General features: G+C 38.8%; 1 protein-coding gene across 1 annotated transcript in view; it reads left to right on the top strand.

Annotated features, from left to right (window-relative positions):
• erbb2 (erb-b2 receptor tyrosine kinase 2) overlaps positions 1 to 12529 on the top strand; it is a 77827-nt gene that overhangs the window by 11483 nt on the left and 53815 nt on the right. The window contains 1 exon segment of the mRNA NM_200119.2: positions 12164 to 12315. Coding sequence (NP_956413.2) covers positions 12164 to 12315 — 152 coding nt within the window.

Genomic DNA, 12529 nt, shown 5'->3' with positions numbered 1-12529 from the left:
TTACGCTTTGCATGTAAACAAAGATAAAACGGATACTGCCCATCGCAGTGTGGAAAGACACGTCCCCCTGTGTCGAGTCGACTCTTGTCCGTTTGGTGTGTTTATGGGCAGCTTTCGGGTACAGACAGAACTAAACTTAAGCTGACGCGAGGCAACTTGGTCTGTACCATGCCGAACACACAACTTGGTTATGTGGAAGATCTTCAGATTAAAGTCACAATAATTACCAATAACATGTCACAATGTTGTCCGATAATAAACCTAAATGTAGAAAATAGGGGTGTAAGGGATCACATACAGATCACAATTCAAAGTTTGGAACCGAGGATTAATAATTTTATTGAACTTAAGGTTAGGTTAATTCAACATTTATAACAATAGCAGAAAAATCTCCTCCCGCGTCATTCAAGTCACATGTATAAAAGTATTTTGCTTTCCTCGTAAAATATAATGATGATGAAAAAAGTTGTGATGTGACCTACCTAAATGCTTTCTTAGGCTAATAATTAAAGGTCTTTTCTATCACTATTTGTTTAGCCTGCATTAATGCATCCAGTTTTCCCAGATATGGGTTGCGGCTGGAAGGGCATCCGCTGCATAAAAACTTGCTGGATAAGTTGGCGGTTCATTCGGCTGTGACGACCCCGGATTAATAAAGGGATTAAGCCGACAAGAAAATGAACGAATGAATAATGCATTCAGTGTAAAGCTGCATGATTAAACTATTAAAAGATCATGATCTCAATTTAAACCCGCATAATAAATGATAAATAGTAATGATTTGCATATGTTTATTAATCCTTCTGACCGCTGCATTCAAATCTGCGTTTGATAGAGAGAGATTCAGTTTTAACACTTTTTAAGTTCGTTACAAACAAATTAAATAACACAGAAGTACTGAGAGAACAGTTTATAGTTCAGATATATACTGATGTTTATGGTAAGGATTAAAATCACAGTTTGATGGAACTTTGGACACTGTTGAATGTTGTAGCAATTACATTGTTTAACCAATGGGTGGCGACAAACAACCATCAAAATTATGTCACTGAATTTTCAGGTTTTCAGAAAAGATCCACCTACATTATAATGAAACATGCAGTTTTATGTGTGAATTGTTGAATCATTAATTGAAAATAAATATGATGTGTTGTACAAGATGTTAGATTGTTATATTTCGCATTATCAGAAACAGTGGCAAATATCGTATTTCGTATTGAATATTTTTCTTTTTTCAGCTTTTTTTTTTCTAGATTTTTATTTTTATTAAGATTACAGGTTCTAGGTTGTGTCTGTTAAACCAATGATTTTTGCAGTAATGTTTTTGTATAAATGTAAAGCAAATGACATTTGTCTCCTCTAGGGTTGGGTGATGTCAACCAATTTGGCATCATCTGATGTGAAGAGCGAGCGGTGGTGGGCTACGGGGGGTTTGATAGACTGCGTGCAACGTGTCTGAAGAGAGAGGAGGGATCCGGGGGTTAGAAGGGTGCGTGACATATTTGAGGACCAGGAGGGAGACGCCCAATTTTTGGGAGATTATCACTCGTTTGCGGCCATTATGAGTCCCGCAAATGCATAGAGACTCCCGGAAGTTCCTGGTAGACTTGGGATGTCTGAATATCACGTTTAACAACTGTAGTGAGACACGATGCAGCGGTACAACCTTGATAAAGACGTGCACTGCTCTCTGTCTCTGGAGCTCAGAGTAACGCGTGGCTGTGTGTGTGTGGCTCTGCAGTGAGCACCACTTGTGTCTGTGTGTGTGTTTGGTCACGTGATGTGTGTTTTCAGCGGACGGAGGGCTGTTCAGAAATGCTAGGTAAAACATGGTGTGGATGTTGATCATTTGCGCTTTAAAATACCATTTTAACACTAAGACGTATTAGTGTAAACAGGGCCTGAGTGTGTATTTTTCGTGAGCGGGTTTGCGACAGGGGCGGGGCGGAGGATCGGCAATGCCGGCTTAGCATCGCGTTGTCTAATGGCCACTGGCGATGGACGATGACATCGTCTATCGGCCCAACCCTAGTCTCCTTCCTGTTTTGCTGATCTGAAAAATGGTATAATTTGTGACTCAAAAATTGTAGTGTGATCTGAACCCGAGAGATTTGTGATCGTTACACCACTTGTAGAAAGTAGCTGCTTGGTGTGTTTGGGTAAAAGTTTATCAAATAATAATAAGAATTTTATATTTGACAATGCATAGAAACTAATTACACACACACACACACACACACACACACACACACACACACACACACACACACACACACACACAAACACACACATGTTTGTATTTGTGAAAGTGGGGACATTACATAGATTTCCATTCATTTTATACTGTCCAATCCGTATATTGTATTGCCCTCACCCCATCCCACCCCTAACCCCAACCATCACAGGAGACAGTTTGCAGCTTTTCTCTCTGATTGAACTCATTCTGTAGGATTTATAAGCATTTTGAGAAATGAGGACGTCACCAATGTCCTCATATTTCACCTCCTTTTTGTAATACCTGTGTCATACCCAAGTCATTATACAGATTTGTGTCCTAATATGTCACAAAAACACGTACACACACAAACACACAAACACAAAATTAGTAAATATATTCATATAATCAGATCAAAAAATATTAATTCTTTTATTTAAAGTGTGTAAATGACAATATTAAGTGTAATCTTGACTTCCTGACTACAAAATCAAATCAAATCGCAACATCTGTCCAAAAAAAAAATGCAACTAGATATTTTTCCAAAATTGCTCAGTCTTACTACACACTTTAAATGCCCTGTTGCCCACACAATCATAAAAGATGTCTTAGAAAGTGCTTTTGCATTTCTTTTATATTGTAACTAATGTCAGGACCAGTTGAACTTTGCTTGGTGTAGAGGCTCAGCTAGTAGAGCTCTGTTTTTTGTATTGTTGATATCTGAGCGATCAGTCTCTGTGGCAGCAGCAGTTAACAGAAGTTGGCAGCTGAAAACCTATTGAAAGTCCACGCTCTACTGAAGCACACACTCTACTTCCTGTCTGGCCGCTCACCAAGGGTAGGTGTGGTGTATGTGCTCACTGCACAGGTAAAGAGCACTGATTTATATTCAGCCCTGTGCTGTTGTCTTGGAGACCATGAGCAGCTAGTACACCATGTGGCACAACAAGTTTCCAGTGAAAAGGAATGTGTACATGATTTCAAGGAAATGGTCTCTTGTTTTGCTACTACAATCTTGAGGCACTATGAAATCTGTTTACTTAGTTTAATTGTTTTTTTTCAGCATGTTTAATGTTTACAACATATGTGGTTTAATAAAAATTTAGGTGCAATGTTTCTGATTTTTTTTAAAGCTCTCAATTGATAAACAAACATAATGTACATTTTAGGGCTAATACACAAACACACACACACACACACACGCACACACACACACACACACACACGCACGCACGCACGCACACACACACACACGCACGCACGCACACACACACACACACACACACACACACACACACACACACACACACACACACACACATACATATATATGCACATGGGAGCGACGTGCACACATTTTCAACATGGACCTAGTTGAAAAACATCTCAACTTTTCTGAATAGCTCGAGCACTAGAACTAACCAATCTGCTTTACACTTTGTATGGAATATACTTATTACACTAATAACTGCAGACTAATTACATCAGACACACACAAAGCATGCACTCATGCCTGTCACTTCAGGTCAGAATTACAACGCATGCGAAAATGAGTGCCGTGTAGCAGCAGTCAGAAAATTGTAAACAAAAAGGATGTCGTCAGAGTAGCTTTTTGGTTTCTTTTCTTGTGCATCCCAGCCACTAAGTACCCCAACTGAAAGATGTTTAGCATAGGGGGTAATGTAGCCATCCAACTTCACAATTTTTAATGTTTAGTATGTATTTGAATAGCGAGGGCTGGTGCCTTTACTTGAATGCTCAGATTTGATTATCATAATTTGTTTTGTTGACAGAGTTTGAGGTTTACTGTATCATTATCATTCAGACCTTAAAGATGTAATATTTTATTTATCAAGTTTAGGTTTGATAAGTTCAGGTTTATTTATGGAGTCTCTTTAACACTTTAACAAGTTTGAGTTTCTTTAACACTTATGTGTATTTTATTATAAAGACATTTTGACTATTAAAACTATTTTCCTTTGTAATGTTGATAAACTGAAATAAAGTGGTTAAATTCATTCATTAATTTTTTTTCGGCTTAGCCCCTTTATTAATCCGGGGTCGCCACAGCGGAATGAACCGCCAACTTTTCCAGCATGCTTTTACGCAGCAGATGCCCTTCCAGCCACAACCCATCACTGGGAAACATCCACACACACTCACCCACACTCATACACTATGGACAATTTAGCCTAGCCAATTCACCTGTACCGCATGTCTTTGTACTGTGGGGGCTCGAACCAGCGAGCTTCTTGTTGTGAGGTGACAGCACTACCTACTGCGCCACTGCGTCACCCCTAAAGTGGTTAAATAAATTCTAATATTACTAAATGTATTGTAAAAAATATTTAATAATTATTGATATCGAATGATATGAAACATGAAATCAAGATTTTTTTTTTGTGCAAAATCCAGCTCGAATATATATATATGTATATAACATATATGTATATAATTTAACTGAAACAATTTAAAATGAAACATGTAAATAGTAAATTGTGATTAATAAAAATGTAACACACCTTTTGGTGCACAGCTGAAAAAATGTCATATTTTTTTAAGAAACTGTTTAAATTATTTAATTATCCTCTTTAATAGTAGTATTTAAGTACATTCTGCTCTACAATAGTAATAGTAGATAAACAGTTGGCTGAGAGGCCTTTCCAGCCTTGCAGAACACCTTAACCACCAGAAGTGCACAATTACTGCCAAATGTGTGTGACAAAATGTCATTTTAAGAGTTTTTTGAAGTAAAATTGTGGTTATTCATTAATTCGTTTATTCATTCATTTTCTTTATTAATCAGGGATCGCCACAGCGGAATGAACCGCCAACTTATCCGGCATATGTTTTACACAGTGGATGCCCCTTCCAGCTCCAGCCCAACACTGGGAAACACCCATACAATCTCGTTCACACACATACACTACGTTCACACATATACACTACTACATTATCCAATTCACCTAAAGCGCATGTCTTGGGACTGTGGGAGCAGCCTGAGGAAACCCACGCGAACACTGGGAGAAAATGCAAACACAGAAATGCCAGCTGACCCAGTCAAGGCTCGAATCAGTGAGCTGTCAGGCAATCGTGCTACCCACTGCGCTACCATGATGCATTGTGGTTATTTTTACTTCAAATATGCAGTTTTTTTTAATAAAGTAATACTTTTTTTAATTCACACTGCTGTCGCTTTGCTGGTAAAACGAGAGATGCAATGTTTGATCCTAATCTTTTAATTGTTACAAAGTCAATAGTTTTAGCAGATGCAAAGTTACATTTTCTACTGGTGGTCATGATGGACTGGGGCACTGGAGTGGAGGCTCTGGAGTAGTTGTCAGATGGTACTAGGGCTGGGCGATTTAATTGAGGGAATTTTCTTGCACATCTTATCAGTAAAGCCTGTTCTAGTAAACCTCCAGCACGTGCGTTTCGATGGGGCACAATTTATTACACAGAGTCGTACAATTTCTTAAAGTTACATTGGTTCACATTTGAATTTGGTTTAATAAGTTAATAACGACACTAAATAAGCGTTTTGCGATAATGACAAATGTTTGCATCGCTTCTCAATGAACTACGGCTGTAGTAAAAGCTGCACATCAAATGACAACATATAATAGCATACTTTTCCTTTAAACTCACCTCATAACCTCAGTCGAAGGTTTCTGAAGTCGTGTGTTTATTAGTCACGCTGAATCAATGACAGCAGTCTCCAACAAGTCTGCTGTTTATTCAACAACTGTTATTTTCCCTAGTGGATTTTCTGAGTTTGTTTGCGTGTATTTGTTGTGGGTTTCTGTGAAAGCGTCCTTCTGGCCTTCAGAGGAGATTTACTACTAATCACACTGTGCTTCCTTTAGAAGTTGCGCACTATAGTTTCAGCTTTGCTCAGTCGTGTTTATGATTTCACTTTGATTAATCATCCATCTATCTACTCTGGTGTGGTGTCCATGATATGTTGAGTCTTAAGGCTCTGAACTGTAGGATCCTGGAGTGATGGCCTTGATGACGATACAATGTTCTGGAGTGGAGACCATTATGGGAAAAGACTCTGGAATCATGTTAAGATTAGACATGGGCTTGTAGGGCTGTACAATATATCATTTCAGCATTGATATCGCAATGTGCACTTTCACAATAGTCACATCGCAAGATGGGCAATTTTGAGTCTGAATTATAGTTGATCAGGAGGTACAGAATTGTATTGAATTGCTGTACTTATACAGAATTAATACAATTTATGTCTTTATTCTAGTCCAAATTTCTACATCACAAAGTGGAAATAAAATAATTTCATTTCTCCCACTGGCAGATAAATTGACTTGTTTTAAGTAAAAACTCTTAGGGCCCTATCACACACCCGCCACAATAAGGTGCAAGACATGTTTGGCGCGATCTGTTGCTATTTTCAGACCAGCGCAACATTAATTTTCATGTTTGGCGCCATGTTGTTTAAATGGCATATCCATTTGTGCCACTTTGTGGACTCATGGGTGTGCTTGTCTATGAAGTAGGTGTGTTAAGACGCATTGTTGGCATGTTGGCATGTTGCTATTTTGAGGAACTGAAATAGATTGCGCCATTGACCAGCTGAAAACTGGTCTAAAGTCCAGCACAGAGCGTGTTAGTTATGCGCCTATGCAGGTCTAAAAAATCTTACACATTGCTTATATACACAGCATGTACAGCAATACACAAATATATTTACATATGAAAGTAAACGATTCAAATGTTGCAAAAATTTGTATTTTCTGAACAAATATAAAAACTACTGCCTCCATGCCTTCTTCATGTCGGTGGGGCTTTTTCACAAGTTTCACAAGATTTGTCCACCTGTAGATTTGTCCATATGGGGCATAAGAATAGGACGTTTGTTTGGATATATTGGAAATCAGAACTGAATTTAGAAATAGTTTTGAAACAAATCTTTGCGCTTATAAATTGAAATTAAATATATAGGCTAATCTTGTCTTCAGTTTCCTTACTCCACAAAAGTAAAGGAGTAAAGTAAAAACTACAAATAAAGAGAAAATTGAGAGGCTGAATGGAGTAGGCTCGTTCTTTATCCTTGTGCTGCAGATGGTCTGTCTAACTGTTTTCTCGCTGGTGAGGCGTTCAGTTTTTCCACTTACAAAGTTCGCCATAAAAAAAGCAAATGCACCATGGCGTTACGTAACTGACTCTTAAAGGGAATGAGACATGAGACTCTGATTGGTTTAATGCCATTATGCTCAAAACACACCCATAACTCATTAAGAGAATGAGCACAACCCTATTAGACCATGCGCCTGGGCACAGAGCGTATTTTTCGTCCTTAAAATAGCAAAAGTAGATTCGGACACATTTTTAATGCTTTTACACCATGCGCTTTAGACTTTGTGCCTAGATCGTTCAAATAGAGCCCTTAATGTTGACTTATTTCTTCTGAAGTTAAAAGACTAAATTAAATTTTCACTCGATCTAAGATTTTTTGGATATTTGGACTTGAAACGAGACAAAGCAAAGCAAGAAATCATGTTTTGCATGGTGATTATTTAATTTCCGTTTACTGTTAGACTCCCCAGGAAACCGTCAAAAATTGCTATTTAAACCATTTTGTGAAACTGTTCGTATCACAATATTGATTTCAGAAAAATAAAATATCGCAATATCAGATTTGTTCAGTATTGTGCAGCCCTATGGGCTTGTATAAGGGCTTACTCACTCTAGACTATTCGAACCATGCCTGGGCACAATTCCCGACTTGTTTGACAAGTGTGAGTGGTCTGAATCGGGCCCAGGTACAGTTCAGTTGGTCGGTCCTGGCTCAGTTGGCAGAGGTGACACAGACCCAACCGCAAAAAGTACTGCGCCTTTTTGGACTAATTCAACTGCCGTAGGCAGATGAGCTGTGCCTTATGGAATGTGAAAGGCAAAAAAATTGGTTGACATTGCTTTACCAATAGAGAGAGAAAGAGAGAGAGAGAGAGAGAGAGAGAGAGAGAGAGAGAGGGAAAAACATTACCTGATACATCGTTAGTAATATTTTCGCAAGATGACCATGTCGCAATTTAGATAAATTTATTCACGCCTCCTAAAGTGACGTGCGATGTATTAAACCACTGTTTTTCAGCAACAGCCGCGCTTCATTCTCCAAATGTATAGTTTGTCTAAAGTGATACAAACTATATAGTACACCCCGAGCAGGGATACAATCAGTCAGCGCAGTTATAGCTCCATAGTCAAAAGCGACATATCTGCCGGTTTGTTTACTTGCGGGAGTTCACTGGCATTTTCCCGCATGAGAATTCTGACCATTCGAAAAGCAGTTTATGAAATACGTTCAATAACATCTAGACAATGAGTGATGTGGATTTTGTCAATGACTGCATTTTGGTTCTTGTCAACTTCGGTTCGGACCAAAGCAATCAGCGTGGTGTGAAAACGACCCAAAGATTGCAGAAAATGCTACAATGTATCATATGTTGCCCTTGGTCCGGACCAAATGAACCGAACTACAGATGTGAAAGCACCCAAACATGCAAACCCTCACTGCTTGTCAGCTGCCACCTTCAGAAAACCTCCTAAAACCTGTAGCACGAGGACTTTTGTGATAATTTATAAGCATGAAATGAATCTGAATCGTGGTCTGACCAGCTTTGGATGCCGAGATTCCTTTTCTGCTGGAAATGCTGTTGCCCTAAAAACCTAAATAAAACAGTCGTAAAACAAAACGTAAAGCAAAAAAACTTGCATTTATCACAGTAACAGTATAACAGAATCTTTTTCCAGCATTAAAACTTTGATTTTTCCAAACCAACCAAGGTTAACCTTGAAACTGGTTATCGCCTCATGTCTAGTTAAGATTGGACAAGGCTTTGATTTTGAGGCTTCAGCATGACAGCCATGATGTGATGGCACACTATCATGGCCCGAGCATGGATAAATTCTAACATCTGATGGTCTTGAATTGGTATACGCACATTTCCACCCCCATTTTGTCCATACACAACATTTACAAATGAGTTGTCTGGTGTTTTTTAATCCTTTAGAGAGGCTCAGTTCACAATATGCGCACAGAAGCCAGAGGTATTGAGAGCAAACATCTCTTTCTGTGTTTGTGTGTGTGTGGAAACCTGTTGGTTTGGATATCGACGAAGATACGTTGCGCTATATAACAACTTCACTTCAGCCTGTCAGTATCTGATTTGAGTAGGAGTAAAAATGGTTGTGCAGAAACAGACGTACAATGAGAGAGAGAAAGGGGCCGCAGAAACATGGACCAATAGAGTTATTTTCTATTCAAGGCCACAACCCCGCGGCCCGCCCATCCGCACACACATGCATGCACACAGACGAGAGAATGTTAGGATGATAAAGGAGGAGGATCTTGGTAGGGAAGTGCGAACTGGAGAAAAACAGTGACTTATTCAGTCTCAAATCCCATCAGTATGCATACTTAAGACACTTCAGTTAAACACAGCTATTCTTAATTAACATCTTAAAGAAACAGAAAAAAACGATTTATCTATATTTTAGTACTTCAGTCACCATAGTTTTCACATCAAAAACTATAGAATAAAAGACATTTTGCGCAGATTCAGATCAGTTTAGCTTTTAGATTTATAAATGATGCACAGTTCTCATAAAATTGTGTAACGCCAGGGGTGACACACACAACTGGAGGTAAGATCCAATATGCAGGTTTGTTCAATGATCAAGCAAGCAATGGTCTAATCAGGTGTAAACAGGTGTAGGCAAATCCAGAATCATAATCAATGTACAGGCAATGGGTCGTAAGGCTGGCGGCTAAACAGGATAACAAGGGTAAACAAGGCTAGGGTCTAAACACGGAGAAAACAAGACAAGGAGATATACGTTGTAATGTCACTGGAAGCATACAAGACTCAGCAAACTGGATGGGTGAATGAGTGGCTTATGAAGGGTGTCTAATCAGTCTCTGAAAGTCCTCAGGTGATGCGAGTGTAATCATTCTAGATGAGTGAGCAGGTGTGAGTGTCTGGGAGAAGTGCATATCTGCATATGTAGTCCAGAGGAAGGCGGAAGTGTAGTCCATGGTTATACATCTAGTTATACATATATCTTTGGAGAGCGATCGCTGGTTATCGTAACACAGTGGAGGTTTACGTGTAAATGCATCAGTGATTACATTTCGTTTGACTTCTACATAATCTCATGACACATTTCTTTCAAATACATCTGTAATGTTATGGAGGATAAGGTTCAGCGTCTTGTTTACTTTTTAGTGTAAATGAGACTACATTTTATTCGAAGTAATATTCTACAAATTTGTACTTACAGCTGCACGATTCTGGCTAAAATGAGAATAAAATAAAGATCATGATTTTCTCACGATTCTGTAGATGTAAAATAAATGTTAATACGAGTGGGCTATTATTGTTATTCTCAAACATGCGGTAAAACAGCAATAGGCTTTGTGTAGCTGTACTGTTGGTTAAAATGCTAAATGTTGTATAGACTTGGAATGGTGGACTTGAATAAACTTTAGATTTGTCCTGGTCATTAATGCTGATGATAATTCTGATGTTGAACTATTGTGTTTGAGACGTATGCTTACAATCTGTCATTTTCTGCTTTAAATCTGTCACTGACGTGATTTTTTGTGAATACAGAAGACAGAAATTTTGCATTTCGGTGGGTTTTGGAAACTTTTTCAGCTGGAATCGGTCAGCTACATCTGACAATACTGTGTGCACTTTCGGTTTCATTTTCACTGCAAAGATCACATCCCACGCGGCTCACAAACGATCACTCTGTTCCACAAACTAAATGTTATAACAACTTTATCACCTGTTATTCACAGCCTATGCAGTTTCTGTTCACTAAAGTAGACTTCATTCAGAGGCGCGCTCGCCCGCCCTTTCTTTGGTAACAGCTGACGGTCAGCTAACGTCACATGTGATTTTGCTGGTGCAAATACATTACATGAAGACAGAAATGACATTTTTGGGGTGAATTATTTCTTATAAATACAGCATGTGACTCTTTCAACACCATTTGCAGATGTCCACGTTGCTGAACAACGTATGTAAAACAATATGAAGACTTGTGTGGCCACCATTGCTTCTCTCCTGAACTTGAAAATATGATTGACAAAATTGTAGAAATGCTACACTTACACCCATCGTCTAGGGGGTCGAATCGAGATCACGATCTTTTTACGATTAATTTTGCAGCTCTATTTGTACTAATACCATAAATGTGTCTTGTGATATCAGCTTGGTTTTTAGAGGTACTAGGTAGTGCATTTGAATAATTTATTCATTCATTCATCATACGTCATGTTTGCTGGCCTCACGCATCACGAACCTGTCAGTCAGTCAATCAGTTAGTCAGTCAGTCAGCATGAAATCTTAAAGGGTTAAACAAATGACGCACAGCACTACAAGGGTTAAAGAAATGTTTGCGCTGTTATAATTCACTTACCTTTTAATATGTTTCGGTGCGATTATCACCCGCTATTAAAAAAACACGACTGAATGTGTGAATGAGAAGTTATAATGTAGCCGTGGCGGGATCAGTTTTGCTGTGGCGCCCCGCCATGGAAGAATGAATGTAGCCGAAACCATGCGGCCATATCGCACTGCTTCTCGTGTAATATTGCTTGTATATATAATTAGCAGTCATTAAAAAATTTAGTTAACATGAAGCAGGATGTATAATAAGGACCTGTTTACTGTGTGTTTACTTCACCTGTCCATCTGGGAAACAGGACTGCAACTCACTAATCAAATAATCAAACTATTAAAAGAATGAATCAGCAATTTGGCTCATTAATAATGTGTTCAAATTGGTACTTGGAAATTGTACTGTAATGATGCACCCCTATTGTTTACCTTATTTACATTTATGTGTCTTTAATAGACACAAACTGAATTAATTCATAGAGTTTAAACCATTTGTGCATCTGTTTTGTTTCAGTATGTCTCGGGACCGATATGAAACTGGCTTTACCCTCCAGTCTGGAAAATCATTATGAAATGCTCAGGCTGCTCTACACAGGCTGTCAGGTGGTTCATGGTAACCTGGAGATCACACACCTGCAGGGCAATCCAGACCTCTCTTTCCTGCAGGTACGGGGCTTTCATGTGTGTGTGTGTCTGTCTCTGTATTGGGTGGACTTTTGCTCTGCAGCTGAAAAGACATTTCAGTTATGCTTTTTGTCCCTTACAGTAGGAAACTTTGTAACTGCATGTAAATTGACTTTGAATGGAGTATTAGCAGGCCTGTTTCCACTCTTTTGAAAGGGTACCAAACACGAGAAAGGGTACCAAAAGGTGGAGCAAG

Source organism: Danio rerio, chromosome 12 (genome assembly GCF_049306965.1).
Source record: "Danio rerio strain Tuebingen ecotype United States chromosome 12, GRCz12tu, whole genome shotgun sequence".
NCBI lineage: Eukaryota > Metazoa > Chordata > Actinopteri > Cypriniformes > Danionidae > Danio > Danio rerio.
The sequence above is the reverse complement of the archived record's forward strand: the minus strand, read 5'-3'. Positions and strand labels throughout refer to the sequence as shown.